The sequence below is a fragment of the Peromyscus maniculatus genome, chromosome X, assembly GCF_049852395.1.
Source record: "Peromyscus maniculatus bairdii isolate BWxNUB_F1_BW_parent chromosome X, HU_Pman_BW_mat_3.1, whole genome shotgun sequence".
In the NCBI taxonomy this organism is placed as follows: Eukaryota; Metazoa; Chordata; class Mammalia; order Rodentia; family Cricetidae; genus Peromyscus; species Peromyscus maniculatus.
In genome coordinates, this window is record NC_134875.1 from 5,197,651 (window position 1) to 5,222,604 (window position 24,954).

General features: G+C 36.4%; 1 protein-coding gene and 1 non-coding gene across 10 annotated transcripts in view; both read right to left on the reverse strand.

Moving 5' to 3' along the window:
- Positions 1-24,954, reverse strand: part of Mtmr1 (myotubularin related protein 1) — a 93,643-nt gene that overhangs the window by 57,897 nt on the left and 10,792 nt on the right. For 3 of the 9 annotated variants that reach the window (XM_006973925.4, XM_076561617.1, XM_076561620.1), the window contains 3 exons: positions 9,627-9,702; positions 1,124-1,218; positions 679-786 (listed from right to left, as the gene is read on the reverse strand). In XM_006973925.4, coding sequence (XP_006973987.1) covers positions 679-786; positions 1,124-1,218; positions 9,627-9,702 — 279 coding nt within the window. Of the gene's footprint in view, positions 1-678; positions 787-1,123; positions 1,219-3,003; positions 3,041-9,626; positions 9,703-13,857; positions 13,909-15,382; positions 15,410-16,165; positions 16,190-24,954 lie in introns of those variants that run through there. The other 6 variants (XM_076561618.1, XM_006973923.4, XM_006973924.4 and 3 more) reach the window with 4 other exon arrangements.
- Trnam-cau (transfer RNA methionine (anticodon CAU)) lies at positions 4,533-4,605 on the reverse strand. Its single transcript has one exon. It is a non-coding gene; the product is annotated as a tRNA-Met (tRNA).

Here is a 24,954-nt window from a genome sequence, read left to right on the forward strand (position 1 = left end):
ACAGGGTTTCTCTGTGTAGCTTTGCGCCTTTCCTGGAACTCACTTGGTAGCCCAGGCTGGCCTCGAACTCACAGAGATCCGCCTGGCTCTGCCTCCCGAGTGCTGGGATTAAAGGCGTGCGCCACCACCGCCCGGCGTTGACAGGATAGTTTTTAGTAAACTGTGTTATAGAGGTAAAGTCACCAAGCATAAAAATCTATTTATTGAAGTTACCCCACACATTGCGATCTAACATCTTGAAGGAAGTGAAAAGAAAAAAATGAGGATAGTTTAAGGTAAAAAGTTCCAACATAGCCAAGAATCTTTAATCACAAGATTTATAGAACAGACTGTCCCTTGGGTAAGTCTTTGAACATCTACCATGTTGAAAAGCACTTTTTAAAACAAGAAACTGTGAAAAAGGGCATTGAACTCTACTTTGCATTTGGTTTCTCTGAGATGAGACAAATGATGCCAGCACTTAGGCTGCAGGTTAATCAGAAACATTTCAGCTTTCAAAAAGGATTGCTTTGATGCCTTATATAGTGTTTTGCAGTCATTGATATAAGATTTGAAGGAGTTGTTACCCTGAAAAGAGTACAAATTGTTGCTATGCTCCAAAGACCTTAAGTGTCATGAGTCAGAAAAAGTTCAGAGTGGACTGCCTCATGCCAGTGTTCACTTGTGTCTGCAGCCTACCTTGCACACAATCTCTATACCACAAGAATTATCCCCGTGGCTCTGGGCGCCAATCTTCTCAACTCTGCTGATCACTCCAAGGGGAACATCGAGGATGAAATGGGGGTCCTATGTTTAAAAATTCAAGTCAATAAAACAGGGTTTTCATGTTTTACATTGCTCCAGAGTTATAACATATGATTGTTTACTTTGAAATGCAGTTATCTTTGACCCAGATAAGAAGCTGACTTCTGAGAGATAGTATAACTTAGGAGGTCTATACCCAGACCACAGTGCACTTCCCCTCCAAGTCTAAGTGCAACTTTAACAATTTTGATTGAGACCAAATGTCTGTTCAAATTCACTGTCATGTAGTGTCCCTGTGATGGGAATTCAGGGGACTGCTTACTTTCTTCTTTTACTGTTCACTAGATTTTAAAACCAAAGCATAATTTTAAAAACTTACTCTTTCTACATTTTTGAAGTACATTTTAAAGTCGGTCACTGTCAGGGTTCCACTCACTGCTCCCATAAATGGGCAGATATACATGACATCTTTCACTAAAAGAAGAAAACCAAAATGGCAATGACTCTTATAGACTTTTATTACAGTAACTTCCAGTATGAGTTTCCAAATACACACACACACACACACACACACACACACACACACACACACACACACACACATATATACACACACGATCCAGTCTTGTAGGAACTTAAAACTTTAAAGAATTATAACAGTTATTATTTTACATAATGACACAGACAGATAGTTCTCTGATATAGTTCAACAAAACTCTGATTTGATATTTAATGAGGCTTTAAGTAAAAAAAAAAACTTATAGTATGTTTATTTTTTCTTTTTTCCAGGTAGTTAATATTTTCCCTAGTTAAAAGTTGATAATGCTCAAAATATCAATTATACTCTGAAGACACTGGGCTCTTACTCTGTAAATTGCTGAAACCTAAAACTAGTAAAAGCTAAGCACTGTTTCTTTGAAGAGAAACTGCCTTACAGCTGAAGAAAACTTGCAGATCATCAATGAAGTAAATAAAGACTTCTTTCTTGGGCTGAGAGTATAGCTCAGTGCCTGATGCCCTAGGCTGGTTACCTGCCAGGAGGGCTGTTTAAATTTTCTTATCAGCCAGGCGTGGTAGTGCACACCTTTAATCTTTAGTAGTACTTGCACAGGCAGGAAGATCTCTGTGAGTTTCAGCCATCCTGATCTACATAGTGAGTTCCAGGACAGCCATAGTGAGACCATCTAAAAACAAAATTTCTGTATCAAAGTTAAGTTTCTGTTATCAATCAAATGTGCACAGCATACTTAATTCCTATGTCTGTTAAAAGGCTTGCCTCTATCATAAAGATTGTGCATCTTTATGGATTTCCACTGCAATGTTTGAGTGACCAGAACATATATAGCTACAGACATAATTTATAATAGTAGGATGATTCAAACCAACTGTCAAAGAACTTTCCTTATTTTTTATATAATTTAATATGTACTGAATGTCTTCTGTTGCTGGGGTTCTGGGTATAATATAATTAGACAGGTCCCTATTGACAAACAGCAGTGGACCTGTGAGATTAGAAACAGAAAATCACCATTATACTGTAGCATGAGAAATGCTAATATAATGATGTGGACACAGAGTGATGGACCTTAATTAAGAATCACCTTCACTCATCATGGAAACAGGGAAGGAGAAGAAAAGGAGGGAGGAGAGATTGACAAATTGTTAGAAGTTTGTTACTATGGCTGAATCAGAGAGTGCACAGAGAGGTGGAGGATCATGAAGCCAGCCAGATACGTTAGCAGGGAAATGTACTAATAAATGAATCTGTTGAATGTCAAGGCATCATTTAGCATGCTATACTTAAAAGATAAAAATAAAAGCAATACCCTGTGGGATTTGTAGCATATGTACAAGTAAAATGGATGATAAAAATAACAAAGGCTGGAGGAGACACATGAGAGTATGCACTTGTACAGTTCTTACCCTACACATAAAGAAGTGCAGAACTGTGCAGGGTGTGGTGTGATAGCACACACAGCCAAGCAGACACAGGTGGGTTTCTGTGAGTTCAAGGCCAGCCTAGTCAAAATAGAAAGTTCTAAGCCAGCCAGGACTACATAGTGAGACCCTGTCTCCAAAAAAAAAAAAAAAAAAAAAAAAGCACAAAATGACTTGAAAATGAAACACATAAATCATGTAAAGTAACTAATAAAATAACAAAAAGAACTGTAGCAACTATACAGGCAGAGGAGATAAAATGCATTCTGAGAAAGTACTCAATTAATTAACAAGGATAGAGCTCAGTGGCAGGGTGCTTGCCTGACAAGCATTTAGGCTCTCAGGTCAGTCCTCAGCACTGTAACAAAGAAAGAAAGAAAAAAGAGTACTCAATTAAATCAAAACATGACCAAAAAGACAAAGAAGACAGCAAGAACTAAATGAGACAAAAGAAAACAAATAATATGATGAATTTAAAATTCATTATATTAATATAATATGTTAATGACCCCAACATCTCAAATGCAAAGCACAGACAGTCATATCATGGACAAAAACAAGATCTTAACTATATGTGGCTCAAAATAACATGCTTTACATGAAAAATGAAAGACTAAAGAAAATATGGTACATACACACAATGGAACTCTAATATAAATAAGATAAAAATCATATTTACAGGAAAATGAATGCAAATGGAGTGTGGTAAGCAAAATAAGCCAAATTCAGAAATAAAAATATTGCATGCTTCCTATCATATGCAGATCCTAAATTTTAATATGTGTGTGTGGTGTGTGTGTGTGTGTGTGTGTGTGTGTGTGTATGTGTGTATGTGTGTACTCAAGTGTGTATGTGGACATGGCTATGGATATAGACCATGAAACTAGATGGGAAAATAAAAGTGTGGAAAGAGATATTGGTAGTTGAGAAGGGCTAAAGAGGGCAAGAATATATGTGACATGAAAGCAGAATGGGGCCTATTGTCGGTAGGAATGACACCAACAGGAGTGGGACTGGGGAATGGTAGAGAAGTGTGGGAAAAACAATCAATAACAACAAAGCATGGGGCTATAACTCTATTGGTAGAATGCTTGTCTAACCTGGATAAAGCCCTAGATTTGATCTCTATTACTGTAAAAACCAGGTGTGGTGGTGTACACCTGGATTCCCAAAACTCAAGAGGTTGAGGTCGAAGAATTAGGAGTTCAAGACCAGTTTTATTTACATAGTGAGTTTGAGTCTGGCCTAGGCTACATAAGACTCTGTCTCAGAAAACTAAATATGTATGAAAACACCATAATATAACCTATTATTCTGTATGATAATGTACAAAGCTAAAAGAAGACATGAATATTTGGAAACTGAAAAAAGGTATATCAAGTTAATGTGAATTTAGAAAAAGCTACAATATCTACAATAATATGAAACAATGAAGTTTTTTGGAGCAAAGAGTATTACCAGGAATAAAGAAGGTAATTTTCTACTAACCGCAGGGTCAACTCATCAGAAGGACATAATAACATAAACATTTATGTACCTAGAACTGTAGTGGGTAGCCATTCCAGCTTTGATCTGGAAGTTCCAACCCCCATTGAGGCTTCGGTAACTGTCACACCTTCAGGGTCCTCCAAGAGAGGACCCTGAAGACCCGAGATCCGGATGCGCCAGCTCTCTTGGTTCCTGGACCCTGGACACTGGAGGTAGACTGAACAGAGTTCTCCAGAGAACACCGCTGGACTGCACTACACCTTTCCCAGAGTCTGTAAGTTCATTCATTTGTAAGTTACCCCACAAAATAAACCTCCCTTTTAACTACGTGGAGTGGTCTTAATAATTCCACCAATATCTGGTGCCCAACATGGGGCACGACCCCATGACCCTGAGATTATGAGTCTCATGCTCTACCTACTGAGCTAGACAGACAAAACTCCTGAACTAAACCAACTGGTTTATTTCAAAGATGTACTGACCTCAACATGGAAACCTGGATATGTTCTACTTTGGGGAAGGGGTTTTGTCTTTATTTCTGCAGGAGAAGAAAAGCTATGGATACCAACAAAATTAATAAAAATTCGATTTGAACAGGAGAAACCCCTTGATGAGGAGAAGTAAAAGATCACCCACCAATGTGACATCTCTTCAAGTTGTAAGAAAAATTTAATAATCAAAGGTTGGGGTAGGGTTCTGTTTTTGTCTTTCCAGAATAATGGAAATACCCATCTTCCAGAAATCATAAGGCCTTGGATATCTGGATATTTACAACAGAAAGAAAGAATCTATTGGTACCAATCTACACAGGGTAAAAATCTCACTGTCTAACATCTATATCTCTATCAATATAGAAAAGCTGTGGTTCCAATTCAATTATAAACCAAGCTGGCTTTGGAGATGGAATTGGCTCACTCCTTCTCTAAACCCAAGCATATTGCTAAAAAAAAAAAAAAAAAAAGTTGAAAGATTCTTCAGTCCCCTATCAGAAGAGCCCTCTGGTGTGGAACAGAAGGACACCAATAAAAAGGAACCATTGTCTTCAAGATTCTAATTCTCTCCATGCTTACTCTTGATTTCTCGGAATCCTTTCTTACATGCTATGTCCTCTTTAGATCCAAACTTTCTATTTTGATAAAAAATAAGTTTTTCTAATAACAATCTCTAAAGTCTCCAAAAGGAAGATGGGGCCGCAACAACAACTCTACCCAATCCAGAATGATGCCATGGTAATCATCATCATACTACACTTTTTGCGAGAATTTCAGACAATCTTACCCATTACTCTAAGGCTTGCTGTGGAATCTACAGTTAGTCTAACTGAGATTTAACTATCTGAGCTTTCTCACAGTACCCAACAGAGATACCATCACCCCCTAAACAGCAGGAAGCAATTCTACAAAAATGATGCCTCTTCTCCCTAAGGTTTCAGATTTTTCAGTGTTATGGATTGTGGTTATAGGGTTGGGGGTGGAAAAAAATATTAAACTCAGTATTCTCCTTAAGAAAAAAAAGTGTCTCCAAAAAAAAAAAAGAAAAGAAAAAAGAAGAAATGGATAGGTATAAGATATTATGGTAGATTATTGTGTATACTAGTAAACAAATTTAGTAAAATAGCAGCCTTACATAATTTGCACTGTTATGGATTCTTATATGTTGATACAAATGTAAACTATTTTTATGTTCCTGTTTAAGATAATTTGTATATTGATATAAATACAGAACTATATTTGTTATAATATACATATATTTGTATATTGATACAAATGTAAATTTATATCTGTCATACTGTATGTATATTCTACTTCTGTTTAAGATATTCTGTATAAGGATATATTTAAGATTATTGTCATATTGCATATTGCACTATATATTCCTACCTCTGTTATAAATATCTTGTGTATTGTCACAATTTTGAAGTCATCGTCCTTTACTGTACATTTGCTTATAGACTGTTTACCTTGTTTACATGAAGCCTTAGTCCTTAGGTTATTTTGGTAGATAAGACTTAATAGATTTATAGTCACCTATGCTTGTCATCTCTATAGTTACATTAGTTAGGTTATCCAGATATACAGATACATAGGTTGGATGGTCAGATAATCTTCAAACACTTCATAGACCTAGAGAATATGGCATTTAAATAACTTAGAATTCTGTTGACGTGAGACACAATTGCTCCTGGCAGCACCAATTTGATCTGAGAGAATGTTGGGCTTCTAAGACATTTCCATTTGGAAGTTTGTCTTCTTGGCACAAAATGGCCTACTGGGCAAAGAACTGCCCTTGCCTCAACTGCTGACAAAACGAGTGCTGTCCTTCTGGACAAGCGGGACACAAGGGAAAATGACTTCTGAATTCTGGCAAGACAGGGTAAAATGGTCTATCAGAATTCCTGCTTCTGAAAACGGTCTGCCAGATACTCTAGACCTGTAGCCAATTTGAATGCACCAACAATGCTGAGAAACAGGCTGCCAGCTGTCTTGGTCTACTCTTACAAGATTCCTGAAAGTTGCTTGCATCCATCTATCATTTCTCAGGTACCATTACATTCCTTCTCAGGAATGTAATAACTAACAGTTATAGTTATAACTTAGTATATCTTAGATAGAACATATTAAGTATTCGATTCAGGTTCTTTGGGATAGGACACCTTTTAGAATGATCTTTGTAACATGCAATTTACCTACACTCTAGACTTCTCTAGATTTTAGTATGTGTTTCTTGCTTGATATTGTTCGCACTGGTTGCAGTTCCATCTTATCTACGTCATTATCCTTCATTATTCATGGATAATATTTGATAACCATTCCTTTGTATATAGTCTTGCTTTAGGTTGGAACCTTCTTATTTAGAGAAAAGGGGGAGATGTAGTGGGTAGCCAGAAGGACATAATAACATAAACATTTATGTACCTAGAACTGTAGTGGGTAGCCATTCCAGCTTTGATCTGGATGTTCCAACCCCCATTGAGGCTTTGGTAACTGTCACACCTACAAGGCAGGGCCAAGAGAGGACCCTGAAGACCCAAGATCCGGATGCGCCAGCTCTCTTGGTTCCTGGACCCTGGACACTGGAGGTAGACTGAACAGAGTTCTCCAGAGAACACTGCTGGACTGCACTATGCCTTTCCCAGACTCTGTAAACTATCCATTCACTTGTAAGTTACCCCACAAAATAAACCTCCCTTTTAACTATGTGGAGTGGCCTTAATAATTTCACCAATATAGAACTTCAAAACAGAGAAGTAAAAGTGATTGCTCTGCATTGAGACACAGATATTCACAATAAAAGAGATAAGTGCAGGCTGAGTAAACACACAGAAGGTCAAATGACACCAACAAATTCAACCTAATTGACATCTATAGTACACTCCAATCAATAACAGCACAACATATGTTCAACAATATAGAGAACACTCAAAAGACCATTTTTAGGGCCGGAATACAACTCTTGAAATATATTCAAATCATAATATTTATGTTTCCTGAACAGAAATGGAATGAACTTAGAAATCAACAACAGAACAGTGTTCCAAAAATTCATAAATATGCAGAAATTAAACAACACTTTCATTTTGTTGTTGTTGGTGGTGCTTTGTGTTTGTTTGTTTGTTTTTCAGACAGGATATCATCTAGCATGTGCTGACCTCACACTATGTAATTGCAGAAGAATTTGGACTCTTGATCCTTCTGCCTCTATGCCCAAATGCTGGAATAAACAACATACTCTTAAGTAATCCAAGAGTCAAAGAAAAAATCGAAAGCATTGGATCTCATGAAAATGAAAATAAAAATCATAATTGATGAGGTGGAAAGCAGTGATTAGAGAAAAATCCAAACACCCAAACTAGAAGAAAGCAAAGCTCTCCAAACAATGACAACAGTTGCCCACTTATGCAAAGAAGGAAAAAAGAGAGAATGGAACATGAAGGAAGCAGATGAAAGGAAGCAATAATGATTAGAGTATAAATAAATGAAATAGAAAACAAACAATAATGAAACCAAAAGCTAATTCTTTGAGAATTACCAACACAATTGGTAAACACCCCGCCCCCAGCCAATTGTAGGACAGGTGTAAGGACAATATTACCACCAACTGTACAGATACTAAGAAAGTGTAGTAAGTAACATTTTGACAATGATTTCACAGCTACCATTAAATGGGAGAATTCTGGAAAGATGTAAACTATCAATGCAAAAGCAGCAGAAAAACCCAAATAGCCACCAACACATGAATGCACCTTTATAATGAAGTAGTATTCAGCAATAAAAAAGGAATGATTGTTAACTGATGTCACAATGTGGTTGAAGATCGAAACAATTATTTGATTGAAGAAAGTCAAACAACAACAACAAAAAAAAACCCCTACAATTTCACTTATGGAAAGTACTAGAAAATATAAACTAGTCTACAGTTTTGGGGGATAGAGGAATGGACAGAAGAGATGAAAAGCGAATGACATAAGAAAACTACTGTTGGGGGTGGATATATCCCTTACCATAAGAGTGACAATGGCTTCCCAAGTGCATACTATGTCAAAACTCATCCTGTTCTAAAATAATACTCAATAGGGAGTATTTTACTTTAATACTTTGCCTCCAGGAACATATTTGATTTAATAATAAGGCTTAATTTATTTACCCTCTGCAAGCCACTGGAGGAATTTAAAGCATAACTTAAGGATGTGCAGCTGTCCCTAACATGTACCTGTAAGATATTTCTAATAACTGAGAGAGGTGTAGGGCTCCATTTCCAGAGTAAAAAAAGAGATACAAACAGGAGGTAATCAGGCTCTGGTAAGACAGCCCAACCATTTAAACAGTCCAATATGAGACTGAATGCCCTTGTTGGGAGAGAGCAATGACAGAATAAGCAAATAGTCCAGCAAAGTCCACTTTCCAACCCAGCCAACTGAGATGTATCCAGATGCCCCTCCTACACACCATCTCTTGAGATGCATGGCAATTTATCATGGGAGGTATTGTAACTCTCATGTCATTTCCTTTATAAGCTAGGATAGCAGTACATGCCATTTTCTTCCAATAAAATTATACTTTCAATAATCACAGAAGCCAAAAAAATTATTTGTGAAGATTTCAAAACTATTACTAAGATATGCTATTGAGATCTTCTACTGACAAATTACTTTATGGTGAAAGAGTCAATCAAAGCAGCAAGCCAGCATTACACTGGGTGCCTAATCAGCTCTCATTTCATGGAAACAGGCAGGCTTCTCTTCTTCTGGTAAACACTCAGCTGCCATTTACCTGGATCCTCTATATTATTCTATCTCTTATGGTCAGACTGATGCCAATAAGAATGAAGAGACCTAGTCCCCTACTCCCTTTCCCCCTAATTAAATCAGTCTAGCCTAATATAAATATCACTTATGCTTTCAAAGTACCACTTCATTTTATAGATTCCTATAAGCAAACCATATACATTAAACTTACCAATGGCCTTAATTGATTCTCCTGGAAAAAGTGGAGCTTCTTCCATCTGTGCCAGTTTATTTCCATCTCTTAGAGCCTGGCAAGAAACCAAACAGGAATAAATCTAACTTTTCATCTGTATATTGAGAAGAATGCTGGAATTCTGGGATCTCTTGATAAGGCTATAGAAGCATGCACAAATGTATGTCCCCTCTGCTTTAAACATTTTAAAAGCTCAGCACTACAGGACATCATGCTGCATATTCTAGCAAATTGTTACAACATATTTACAATTAACAGTTAGAAAGCATTAATACAGAAATGGCTTGACGGGACAGATAGATACTGCAATCACTACACAGATAGCTATTGTAAGGTGACATCAAATTTGGAAATAAGGTCAGAAAAAATGTTATCTTCTGACCATGAAACTAACACCAATAAAAACACTAGAGGTGAGGTACTTAGCAAAAGTAGAAATTATCCAGCCTATGAAACAGTTTGAGAAACCCAAAGGCAGAATAAAATAATCAGAGAATGGTCTCAGAGCAGTGCACAACTAAGGAAAGCCCTCAGCTTCCTCACTGAGGTTCAACTACTTGCAAGCATGTACATGTGTATATATGTGTGTGTGTATGTGTGTGTGTGTGTGTGTGTGTGTGAGAGAGAGAGAGAGAGAGAGAGAGAGAGAGAGAGAGAGAGAGAGAGAGAGAGAGAGAGAGAGAGTGTGTCAGGGAGCATAAAGAATGGGAATGTCACTGTTTATTTACTCTAGGCTATGAGATTACATTGGCAGATAAGAATACAAATTGAAAATCTGTAATGTGAATATGCCAAATAGTAAATGCTCCAAAATATAAAACCTTTTAATAGCCAAAATAATGCCATAAGTAGAAAAATCCCACATCAGAACTTTTGTGAAAGGTTGCAATCAAAACATACATATACTAAAAAGTATTGTAAAAATTTTCCTTCAGTCTATGTGTGTAAGATGTAGTAGACACACAAAATTTGTGTTTAGATTTGGGTCTCATCTAATACTCCAAAATAGGAAAAATTCCAAAATTTGAAACACTTGTCCCAAACATTTGAGATAAAGAATACTCAAACTGTATTGCAGTATATACTGTAGGACAGGGTGTGTTTATCACACATTTCCCAAGGCCAATTCATTTTTAAAACTAATTTCACATTCTTCAAGAAAACTGCTAATGAGTTACAAGGTTCATTGGCTACAGTGATGCTCAAAGAAGGATAACTGTGTAGTTCATGCCCATATTTCTACTATCAGGCTGACATTGTGACTTGGGAGTCAGCTTCTTGTACCTTCATTGTATGGTGCCAGACAACTCAGGGGAGCAGAAAATGGAGTTCTTGAACTACAAAGCTAGAACTGGAGCCTAAACTTGGGGCTCATTCCAAGGTACTGCCACCCTGTGAGTTGCTACCAAGGAAACCAATCATTTTCTCCTTGGCATATCTGACACAATGTGTCATGAATAAGAATAAGGTAATTAAAACCCTAGCAATTACCAAGCTGTATTTCATTGAACATTAATTTCCCAAAGGATGTAAACAGGTTTAAAAAAAACAAAAAACAAACAAACAAAACAGGGAAATGCTGTGTTAAGCAAGGCTTTTGAAAAAAGGGAGCTAGGCTTTAGTGTGTTAATGAACACCAAATCAGCAAGAGGGCGCAAGAGTACAACACATGCCTCATATCTCCTCAATCAGGGAGGGCTTTTTCAGAAATAACTTGTTAACACTTGTGAGGGTATTATCATGCATCAGAAAACAGGGTGGGCAATGCTGATCAAGGACATGGTGTGAAGTCTCTTCCACGCAGAGGGCAGAAGATTACATGGTCCATCCTTTCCTTATCAAAAAGTGTACTGTTAAAATCTTATATACATTAAGGTTCATCATTACATTCGAACAATGTATTGAACTAGAATTTTTAGTACAGATTGGTTAAGGCATTTTTCAGCCAAAAATTTCTGTAAAATTTTGATTTTATAGTGATATAGATCAAACTTAGGATACTGTATATGCTAAGCAGGTATTCTATCACTAAATCACACTCCCATCTTAACATTACTTTTAAGACTTTCATATAAACTTGACTTTCCTTTTCCACTTAATAATCACTGTAAACATTTCATTATACTTATTTTGGTCCCTGAGTATCAAAAAAGGCCTTAAGTGTGCTCAGCAACTGATCTGTGCCTTCAGCCTCATTTATATATTCATTTTTACTTATATCTGATTTGGGAATATGCCTTTTGTAAAACAAAGCATAAACCAATATTTATACCTTTAAACATCTGGTTTTATAAATACTTAAATACCAACAATCTTAATAGAAGCATTAATTTGAAGGTGTGCTTAATTTACTATCTTAAGTACTGACTAATTTTATGGCATAATTACCAAGTGAAAAAGCTACTTTAATCAATGTCAGAGCTGTAAATTACTTCAAATGTTACATTGTTAAAGCTTACTTTAATGGGCAAATATTATACTATAAAACTGAGATTCTATCATTTATATTTAAAAATAACTGAGGATAAATTATTTTGGAATCTATTTATGAAAGCAAGCTTCTCTAAACACTAGAATCTAGAGGGGATTTTGGAAGAGAAGACGCCCATTTTGCTTTAGAATAAGCCACATCAAATATTTTCAAAACTTCAAGGCTGGGATAGTCAATGAAATCCTGTCAGAATGCACAAGGCTCTCAGGATAAAGAGTAAGGAACAACTGGTTCTCTTCTTGTCCCATATTCATAGTCAAATATGACTGGAAACATCTGTGCATTTTTGTGAGGCATGAATGTGTTGGTGAACACAGTGAAATAAAACTTGCACTAATGGTCATTAAATATTGGGACATGTTTTTAAATGATGAAAAAGCATCTATTAGAATAACACAAAGAAATGGCCCCAAAGCTTCAGATTCTTCCATAAGAGAAAGGAATACATTTAGCTTTAACATAGGAAGTCAAGAGACAATAGCAGGCTCATTTTTGGTGAGTATAGTAGATTCCCTTTATGAAGCTGTGTTAGGAGATGAGACTCACATTTGTGCTATATTAAGCTTTTACTGCAACTATCAGGTTGCACAGGGCATGATCTGACCCTTGATTTATCGAACCTATATTCAGATGTTCAGCACAACTGAAAGATGAAATAATTTGAACTCATAAACACACTCATTGCTCTTGGTGCCAGATGTTGCTCAGCTGAGCAATTCCCTAGGAGCTCATCTCAACCTTGGTGCTTTGATCCTGAATGTCTAATTGAAATCTACAACCTCCTGACTTTGTCCCTAAAGGATCCAATCTACCCAGATGACTCTGGCCTCTTCACTGTTTTTCATGAGTGTGACTCTAAACTACTAAGTGGACAGATTATATAACCAGCTACATGCCCAAAGCAGTGATTTTCTAATTGTGTCCTAAAAGATGCTTCTGGAGTTAATGAAGGAGGATGGTTCTGGGCAGGTGATGGAGGACAAAAGCAAGGCTGAGCACTTGGGGCTTGCCAAGCATCCCCAGCACTGCTCTTCTACACAATTCCATTAAGTTTCTATATCAGTAGCAGGAAAACACTACTGCTTCATGAATCTGAAGAACTAGTGGAAGTATGAAGGAAACAGTAGGATTCTGTAATCTGATTAATAAAAACAAAATACATATGCTCAGTCCACAAATACAAAATACAAGGTGCTATGTTAGACGTGAATTATGTAACTTTAAATTTTATTTTATGTATATGTGTGTTCTGCCTATATGTGTACCACATGGCCAGAGGAGGACATTGGATCACCTAGAACTGGAGCTATAGATACTTGTGAGCTGTCATGTGGGTGCAGGGAATTGGAAGAGTAGCCAGTGCTTTTAACCTCAAGCCCCACTATGCAAATTTGAATAACAAAAAGTCCACATCCTTATAAAGAACCTGTGGCATTTGTGTTTACCCCTCTAGGTCCTTGCTAAAAGCACTTACACTTACAGTGGTGGCAGTCATCTAGCCCTATCTTGGGAAATCAAGAAATGTGAATGAACCAATTTCTAGTTGACAAAATGTTGTATAAACCAACTTTTGCAAATAATGTCATAATAGAATCTACCAAATATAGACAGGAGAGCACCATTATAGTGGTAAAAGTAACTGGAAAGCTTTGCTTATTGCCTAGATATGTAGTATGAAATGGCTTCTAGATACACAGATGAACATGTAGAACTTGCCACCTGATCAGCTTCAGCTTCAGAAGGGTAGCCATTGTGTTCTTCCTCTATCTCCTGCACAGCACCAGGTGCATGGACAAGAAAAGGCAGAGAAGAGAAAGAGAAACACGTGCAAACAGACAGGTGAAAGGACAGAATTTCTTTTTTAAGAGACAGTAACCATGTAAAAGTTGACACACCCTTTATGGCTTTGCAAATCACCACACTTGCCCCCCTTGAGTTAAGAAAAAATGTGTGGACCATCTGTAGCATCCTCAGCCTAAAGTGTAGTATCTATTTTCTGTGTTTGTGTTAGAGTAAAAAAATAAAAAGCAACAAAACATCATGGATTTCAAACAATGCACTGCCTTTATAAAACTAAGCAACATCATAGCAAATAGCAAAGAATATAACAGGCACATCATGTGTTCATAGAAAATAAAGCACACCACAGAAACCATATAAAGGGCAAAGTCAAGTCAAAATACAAAGGCAGTTCATACATAAGTATTTTAGACAGAGTAAGTATTTGCATATTCTAAAGGTGTAATGTATTATCCAGGGGTAAATTTCATTGCACCCGTGCACATAACACATGCTCAAGATTTTATATATAATATACAAATATACATATGTGTATTAGTTTATTACTTATTACTAATTAAATACTGTGACTTATAATCAATATCACATTAATATTTCTAACTACAGTATCAAAAGTATGCTTAAAAACTTAAATGCCACATATTCTTACATATTCTTCATTATATTCTGTCTGTTTAAAGGTATGCTTTTCTTAATTTCTTCATAAAATCAATTCTCTTTTGAAAGTTTAAAAACTGTACTATTAACTCAACAGGTGGTAGAAAGAACATGATTGTTTAACATGAAAGGATTCTAATCCTCTTTTAAAGTGGTATCAAATATCTAATAGTGAAAATATTAAAATTTAATAGTTTTATTTTATGAAACTGGTTCAAATGGTTATATTTTTAAGGCAACAGAAGTATCAAATTTTGAAATAATTTATTACTTCACACATTTACAATTTAGTCGATAAATTTCAGTAATTACAGAACACATTTTTATATTCAGAACGAATTTATAGCTACTTATCATGGCAGTGTAGATTTTAAATGTAGCCTGTTTTGTTGAAATATCTAAATTTTTACATACAAAGACAACGGAATAATTCTGTGATTTTTTTTAATGTTAAAAAAGAAAAATTAATGGTTATTCAAAAAATTCATACAGTATTTCAAAGTCCATGCAAATACAAAACCAAACACTAATATTTAACTGTGTGAATCAATGAAAGAAAAGGAGTCTCACAAGCCAAAGAAAATAAGGTAAGATGGTAAATCAACTAGTATAGTAAGAATTTTACTTAACCTGGTTATTTCTGTACAACTTCACTGGCTTCAGTAAGATTACAAATTTCAAATTGAAGTAATTGAATCATACTATGAGAATCCAGATTGTTTTCCATTTAATGAAAATAGGTTAATTTTTCATGGCTGACACTAGGCATTAAATGCATGCAAATTACCAATCTTTGTCTTGCTTTATGAATATTCTGAAATAGAGGGAAGGAAAATCATGAGAGAAACATAAGCTACATTTCAGTATATCTGTATTTTTAAAATATACTGATATTTGTAAATCTTGCTTCAAGATTAATATTTAAACTTTTTTTTGATTGAACATGCAAACATAAGCATGACTTAAAATCTTAGATTGGATGGACAACAAGTGATCACTTTTTTGTTTGCTAAGTTCTTTAGCATGAATCACACAACAAGTGCAGAGTGTGTGTGTGTGTGTGTGTGTGTGTGTGTGTGTGTGTGTGTGTGTGTGTAAAACAATAATAATCAAAGAAAAAGAGTTTCTATCAACTCCAAAAGAGTGGGCAGACATAGGAGAAGTTCAAAGGATGATAGTTGTAAAGGGATGGAGGAAGGAAAGTGACATATTCTGTTTCAATTAAAAGTATATTGTTTTAAAAGAGGCCCACATAGACCTAGACATATAACACCAGCCATGATCATCCATTGGGTCAGAATTCATGTGGTATGAAGAAAGCCAGTACAGCAAACTGGTAACAACTTTTGCATCCTGCCTTCACACACATAGGCTTTTATTGCACATTTAAAAAACTGTAGCAAACAAAGCATTTCCAGTGAACATTTAAAGCTATGACACAGCAGAGCAAATTGATCAGAGTGACTCATAAAAACCAGTGAGAAGGTAAAGAACACTAAACAGACCAAGTGTTCCATAAAGCACAGACAATAAGTAGGAGGCCCATCTGCCAAAAGCCAAATATCCTTACCCTGGTATCAGGCCGCCTGAAAACCTGTTAGTTAAAATAGAGAACATCATCATCATGGAAATGTTCTTATTGACCTGTGAAAGATGCCGTTAGATTCAACAGCCTAGTCTCTAAGACATATTTTAATCTTCTATAACATATTTACTCTCAAAGTTTCATTCAATAGTAAATCAATCCTAAAACATTTGTCCTGGGATTTTCAGGGAAGTGTCTGATTTGGAGAAATGTATCTCCCCCACTGTTTTAAACAGAAATCTTTTCCAGCAAGTGTTTTCACAGGTTATTGTGAACAGGCTGCATTCCTAACAGTGAGATAATCACACACCTTAATCTGATTTCTATTTAAATTTCAAATTTTGACTGGGACTCCAGGATTCAACTCTCTGATTTGGTTACCCCACTAGAAGCAGGGGTGCCCTCTCTGATGGACATGGCAGCAAAGAGGAAGTTCAAGGGAGGAAGAGGTAGTGTCTGTCCCTGAAACAGAGGTGAAATCCTGCTTTATTTAACTGACACTGACTTCGGCATTATTACTCCTGTGCCTGTGGCCTGTGAATCCTAACGAAACATGCACCCTGTGTGTGGGAAAGCTCTAGCCAAAAGAAACAACACACATGTACAGAACCTTAGAAAAACAAACAGTTGTAATGGTCTTCAGTAGTAGTTTAATGTTTCTGTTCCCTGTTGCAAAGTCTCCAGTGCTAGTGTCTAACCACTAGATGTTGAATGAGAAACATGTCATCTAAAAGAACAATTGTCAGATTATTAGCTTTATGGATTTACTAAAGAGAGAGAACACCTGAATGGGAACACAGGCTACAGAAGCAATTCCCATGTCAACACCACACAACTCTGGCTGTAAAACATAAAAAATCATTCTCAAACTCTCAGAAAACTTCCTTCATTAGTGCCAGAAGGTACTATGCAGGCTGATGATGTGGGGAGAAAAGACATCAAATTTCCCAGTGCTGGACCCAGCATACTAAAGTATCAAATTACTAAAAAAGATATGCTCACTAGTGCAATAGTGGCATGACTGTTATAGAGTAACTGAATGTTTTCTGATTAGATTTGAGGTCTGCTCCACAGGAGGGAATTTCATTCCTGGTTCTAGAATCCTAGTCAAAATTCCATGGCTGGTAAGTTTATAGGCCCTAATGTAGAACTTGCTATTATTCTTTTCCTAAGTGGTCATGCTAACAAATTGCCTTCTAAGTATTTATATTTATACCCATAGACCTATTCTGCTCTCAACCTTAGAGAAGCTTCTGTTTGCAGTGAACAATAGCCAATAGAAAGATATGTAACCGATCAAAGTGCTGAGAATAAGATACTGAGTGCTTGGCCCTGAATAGGACATCTATTTCTACCATACCCCTTTCTGCCACCAAGGCTCAGAGAACACTGTGAGGAGGAGGTGGAAAGAATGTAAGAGGTTGAGAGGGTGAAAAGCGTGCTGTTAAATGCTGTGTTCTGAACATGACATGGCTATCACAGTTACCTGCACATGACTTATACAAGGTAAAGCCAACTAAAATACTGCCATGGATGTGGCAAATGATCTCCAGGCCCCACACTAAACTGGCAGAGAGATTAACAGTAGATAGTTGCTGAGGGAGGGAGAACCATTTTTCACTAAGGATATTTCCACTGTAAGTATTCTATGCTCCAGTGGATGACCCCACAACCATGTATCTATGAGCACCTTTGCTCATACATAGTAAGTTATCAAAAAAAAAAAAAAGACATGTGGTTGGGAGTACATGGGGGAGAGCTGGAGAAGGGAGATAGAAACAGATGTGAACATAAGCCATTTTATACATTGGAATTCTCAAAAACAAAGAAAAAATTAACAAGAAAGAAAAATTTTGCAGTTATAAAGGTGTTCTAAATTAACTGATGAAATTCTTCAAAATGAATTAAAGCCCCTAAGTTCCTAAGCAGAGACTTTTGGGGATAAGAAGCTTAAAAGCAATCTGGCTTTTGAAGGGATGCATTCAAATATCAAAATTTATTACGTTAAATACTTTAAATATGTAAAGTTTATTGCTTCTTAACTTTACCTCAACAAAGTTGGCAGAAAGTAAATAAAAGGAATATGAGGCTTTTGGTAATAAAAGCCTCAAAACTGAAAGGCTCCCCACCTAGAGCTTCATTCTGGACTACCCCACTTGACTAGGCATATTTCTAATTCTTCTAACCATTATCTCCATCACTATCACTGACTTTGGCTTACTTCCTGATACAGCACTTTAAAACAATGTTTATTGATCTCTCCTTTCAGATGAGAAAATAAACTTTCTCAAGCTACTACCTCCCTCTTCCCAGTCTCTGTGGGTCTAAAATTCATGTTTATTTCTTCCAGTGTTTTCCTTCAGCATGAGTTCTGTCATAAAGACACTTGAGTCTTTTATGTTCAAGCCACTTCTCTGAACACCTGATACATATTGACTGTTTTTATTTTTAGGCTAGCTGAGATAGGAACTATTCCTTATCCCAGTTCTTTGATGAGAAAAGAAAGGCACAGTTAAGAAAACAGGCCAAAAAAATGTAAAAAGTCAATGAAGTGATTCCTAATGATATTCTGCTATACTTGTAGACTGGAGCCTAGCATCATTGTCATCTGAGAGGCTTGATCCAGAAACTGATGGGAGCAGATGCAGAGACCAACAGCCAAATATTAGGCAGAGCTTGGTGAACTATAGAGGGGAAGAAGTATTGTAGGAGCCAGTGGGGTCAAGGATACTATGAGAACATGGCCCACAGAATAAACTATGCAGGGTTCACAAAAGGCTCACAGAGACTGAAGCAACAATCAGGGATCCTGCGTGAGTCTGACCTAGGTCCTCTGCATATATGTTACAGTTGAGTAGCATGGTGTTTTTGTGGGACTCCTAACAGTGGGAGCAAGGGCTCTCTCTGACAGTTTTGTTGGCTTTGAGGAGTCTTTTCATCCTACTGGGCTGCTTCATCCAGCCTTAATATGGGGGGTTGTGCCTAGTCTTAGTATGACTAGTTATGCTGTATTTAGTTGATATCCCTGAGAGGCCTGCCCTTTTCTGAATGGAAACAGAGGAGGAGTGGTGTGGTGATATTTTATCTGTGTACCTAAATAAAGCTTATCTGGGGATCAGAGGAAAAATCCAGCCACTACATTAAACATAGATGTCAGGCACATGCATTTTACCCTTGCCCCTGAAAATATACAAAGAGGAGATTATATTAAATATTTAGGATATAAAATAGGTCTACAAAAACTTAGACCAAAAAAAGTGCAAAATAGGAGACATCAATTATGAACTCTTAATGACTTTGAAAATTATTTGGAGTCATTTCCCATCTACAGATTTTTGTTAGGGTAAGAAATTATGAATTGAGTAATTTGTTCAAAACCATAGAGTTACAGGGACTTAAATAGTCCAAGAGAATTATCAGTAGAAGCTGAGAGATAACGGGCTTTAGTGGAAAAGAAAATACAGGAGGCACATGTGGATCCAAAGCTTGATTGCATTTTATTTATTCTACCCCCTAAGCATTCTCCTACAGGAATTTTAATGTGAAGGGAAGATATTTTGTTGCAATGGATATTTATACCAAATAAACAGAGTAAAAAATTAAAAACTTATGCGGAAATGATTTCTGACTTGATTTTAAAAGGAAAATTGAGACTTCATCAATTAGCAGAAATAGACTCAGAAGAAATTGTCATACCTTTAAGTAAGAATGAAATTGACAAATTATGGGCAGAAAGTGAACCTTGGCAAAGAGCTTCAGTAATTTTTTTGGAGAGATTAACAGAAAATATCCCAAAAGTGATAGAATTGAACTTATAAAGAAAGCTGATTGGATCCTGCCTCTCATTGTATGGGAAACTGCAATATCTGGAACCCCTACATTTTATACAGATGCAAACAAACAAGGAAAGGCAGGTTACAAATCAGAAAATTTAAGTAAAGTGGTTCAAAGTCATTATAATTCAGTTCAAAAATCAGAACTGTATGCTATTTTGATGGTATTAATGAATTTTTTGGAACCTCTCAACATAATTACTGACTCTCAGTGTGCTGAAAGAGTGGTCTTACATATTGAGACTGCAGAATTTATTCCTGATGAGTCAGAATTAACTTTGTTATTTATTCAGTTACAAGATATAATCAGGAATATAAAGCATCCCTTATATATAACTCACATCTGATTCCATATGGGTCTGCCAGGACCTCTAGCACAAGGTAATGATGAGACAGATAAACTATTGATAGGAAATGTACTGGAGGCCTCAGAATTTCATTAAAAAGTCATGTCAATAGTAAAGGTTTAAAAAAAAGGATTTTTCCTTAACCTGTCAACAAGCCAAGGAAATTGTAAGCAAATGTCCTACTTGTTCTTTTTACAATCAGACTCCATTACCAGCCGGATGTAACCCAAAGGGCACTCAGAAGAATGAAATCTGCCAGATGGATGTGTTTTATTTTGCAGAATTTGAAAAAGTGAACTATGTATACCATAGGATATTCAGGATTTCAGTGGGCAACTGCTTTGAGTTCTGAAAAACCTGATTCTGTAATCACTCATTTGCTAGAAGTTATGGACATCATGGGTATACCTGCACAAATTAAAACTGACAATGATCCAGCATATGTCTCTGGTAAAATGAAACAGTTTTTTGCTTATTACAATATAAAGCATATTACAGGTAAACCTCATAATCTTACAGGCCAAGCAGTCATAGAAGGATCAAACAGAACTCCAAAGGATATGTTAAATAAACAGAAAGGGGTAACAATAATTCCCAGAAATAGATTACATAATGCTCTGTCAACTTTGAATTTTCTCAATGCTAATGAGAAAGGAACAACAGCTGCAGAGAGACATTGGATAATAGAAAAAAAACCCTACATAATTAAATCAGCCTATATACTTTAAAGATGTGCTGACCTCAGAATGAAACCAGGATGTGTGTTACATTGGGATAAGATTTGCTTTTGTTTCTACAGGAGAAAAAAAGCTATGGATACCATCAAAATTAATAAAGGTTTGATTTGAACAAGAGAGACCTCTTAATCAGAAAAGGTGAATGTTCATTAACTCGCAAGACCATCCAATTTAAATTAACTTATACCACTAACAAATGCTTTTCATTTGGTTAGATATAACTTGCCAAAAGGAAACCTACCCAAAAATTAGGGTTGGGGAAGGGTTTTTGTTTTTGTCTTTTAGGAGAATGAAGGATAAGGAATTTGAAAAACACTGGACAAATGAGACATGTGAAGAAAAAGGAAAAATCATCCAGAAAAAAAAATGTCCCAAGAAGAAGAGTAAATTGACCTACTGGAAATCATGACCAAGCCTAACAGCAAATTTAAAGTCTCCAAAAATAGGATAGGGCCCTGCAATCATGATTCCACATAAACAATAATAATACCGTTAAGCTGACAAACATCACCCAAAGATTGGCTTTGGACTATAAACTGCTCAGGACAATTTCAAGATGGCTAGCTGAGATGATCCAGCCTCACAGACTATCCGAGCAAGGACTTGAAACAAGCCCTGCATTTTCCCATTATACAGAGACTAGACAACAAATGATTGAGCTACCTCTCCCAGGACTTGACAATTAACCCAAATTTTTTTTCTTTTTAGGATCTCCTAAAGATGCCTTCACCCACAGACAACAGGAAGTAATTTTAAGAACACAACTCCCACATTCCCAAGAGGTGGGGTGGGTGGTTTTTGGTCATTCTATGAGTTTTGAAAAAATGTCATTGTTTAGGTTGGTTGGTTACAAGTTGTTATTAATGGTCAGGGAAAAGGCTAAACAAAGGAAATTAGATTCAAGGTTCTTGTTTTTAAAAAAAGAGGATATAGATATGATAAGATAAAAAGTAGATTACTGAATGCCAACTACTAATTTTAAATATTTTATATAGGATTGGATTTTTGTATATTGAATAACAAATTTTGTTTATGGATACAAATTTGAGATTGATTTTGTTAGAAAATACTGTACATATATTTCTAATCTTGTTCAAAGTATTGTACCTATACAGTTCATTTAACGATGTAATGCAATTTAGTCCTTGAACATTATTATTACCAACTATTTAGGATATAAAGAATTGTAAGTTAGTAGTTAGTCATTACAATCAAACTTGTTGTCATATTAGGTATGTATTAAAGGTCAAGCAGAGATATATTTTAGATACATAGGTCATCTTCAAACATTTCAGATAGCTACAGAATATGGCATTTAAGATGTTTTAATAACATAGATTTTTTACTTTTTTTATGACAATGAGACATGTTTGCTCCAGGTAGTACCAATCTACTTCAGAGAAGATGGGCATTGAAGTCACTTCACATGAAGTTTACTTTCATTGTGGCAAAAAATTAGCCACTGGGCATGAAAGTGCCTTTGCATTGACTGCTGACAGTATGCTGTCCAAAATGGACAAGCAGGTCACAAAACAAAGGGCTGGTGATCCTTGCCAAGAAAAGCTAGGAAGGCTCTTTAGAAAATCCTGCTTCACAAATGAGTCTGTCAGATATGCTAAGCCTGTAGGCCGAAGATGATGCCCAACATTGCAAAAAAACATCTGGTGACTGTCCAGGCAGTGGGCTATTTCTGTTATAACTCACATTTTTTTTGGAAGTCACTTGTTTGCACTTCTTGTTTTACTAGATAATATTAATTCCTTCTCATGTCTCTGAGGGAGTTGATTAGATAGTTGTAGCTACAGTTTTCTTAATAATTTCAGAAAAGAAACTCATTAAGAGGTGTAAAGTGTCTAAGTTTGAAAGACATCAAAAGATAGTTTTCAGTTGGTAATATAAGTTAGGATAGAAAGTGAATTGGGTACATTTTGGACCCATCAAAATAGGATAAATAATGGAATATTTTCTCTGAATTTGTCAAATGCAAATGGACTAGACATAGTTGATGTACTTATTGCTTGTATATATTGTATATAGTTATTGTGCTTATTGTATATAGTTTTTCTTATATTAGAACTTTTTTATAGTAGACAAAAAATGGGAAACGTGGTGATATTTTATCTGTGTACCCCAATAAAGCTTATCTGAGGATCAGAGGAAAAGTCAATCACTATATTAAACATAGAAGTCAGGCAATGGTAGCACATGCCTTTTATCCTAGCAATCAGGAGGCAGAGATCCACCTGGATCTCTATGAGTTCAAAGCCACACTGGGGAGCAGAGCCAAGCATGGTGACACACGGCTTTGGTCCCAGTACTAACCACAGAGGTCTGGAGGTCTGTACAGACAGATAGGAAGTGATATTGCTGGGTAAAGAGAGGAAATGAGATGGCAGAACAAAAAGGCATATAGGCATGCGTATACAGGAAATAGGTCTCCTTGGAGACTGAGGGCTGGTAAGGTGAGGTTGGAGTGCCTTTTACTATTCCTCTGATCTCTCAGGTTTTAACCCCAATATCTGGCTCTGAGTTTTTATTAATAAGACCATTTAGCAATTCATGTTACAGAGTGGATCCTGGAAAGAAGGGAGGTGGAAGGAAAGACTGGGAGGAAAAGAGGGAGGGCAAATTGTGGTAGGGATGTAATGTATGAGAGAAGAATAAATAAAAAAGCAAAGAAAAAACTGACTAAACTTAAGGTAGCAGAGCTGCTAGTTAAACCCCGGTATTCCTGCCCCACATCTGCTCCCCTAACAACTCTGCCCTTTTATGGGATCTCAGTGTGGGGTCTGACAATTAACACAGAAAGCCCACTTTGATCTCTCTGCAGTACACATAGGATCTCTTGATTTAGGGTTGTTGAAGAAGCCAACAGCACCCTGTCAGCCACCTCTCTTCTTCCTCTATCTCCACTCATCTACTCCAGTATGTTGTAGTATTTTCACATTTGTCCCAATTCTTGGTAAAGGGACAAACAGCAAGAAATGAACACTAGAAGGAAGCCTTCACAATATTTTTTTTACTACTGTAGAACAAAGTAGAGGCAGAGTCTAACAGACAGATGGCAGAACTTCTTGTTAGTGTCTTTGCTATTGGAAGAAAATAGCTAGACAGTTTGGAAAGAGATAGTAACCCATTTTTAAGCTCATATGATTCTTAAGCTGCTATAAGGAAATCCTCAGTGACCAAGACAGGAGAGTGTTAGGAGGTGTGCATGGGCTTGCCTCAAAGTCTTAGGGGTATGTTTCTCTCTGGCTCCCTTTGCTCTTCTCCTGAAATGAGCCCTTTCAGATACACATAGAAATTTCCTTACTGCTGGAATTAGATTCTGATGTAAGCCAGAGGAGATAGCAGTGCCTTAAGTCAGGAGGAGCCTAGGTAGTCCCCAGTGTATGTCTTGGGAGCTTCATTTTCACAAAAGAGCATTGTATTATTTTAGTCAATGTAATTCTCTTAAGATTCATCCCAGTTGAGGAGTATATCACTATTTTTTTTTAATGTTGATCAATATTCTAATCATCCTGACAGGCATGTGGTGATATCTCTGCATGGCTTTAATTTGCAAGTCCACCCCTTACCGCTATTACAATGACGTTGATGAACTTTTCATGAGCTTCTTTAGTGAAAGGCCTTGTACCTTTTGTTCATTTTCACTGTTAAGTTTTGAGTATTCTTTATGTATTCTAGATAATTAGTGTTTATCAGTTTGAGGTTTCCAAATATACTCTCTTCTGTTCTGTAGCTTGACAATTTGGGGATATTGAGAATTCTGGCCAGGTTTTCTTCATTACTTTACTGTACTTCAGGTTGTTCTTGTGTTATTTTATAGACCACTTCCAGATATTTTAGTTATATTC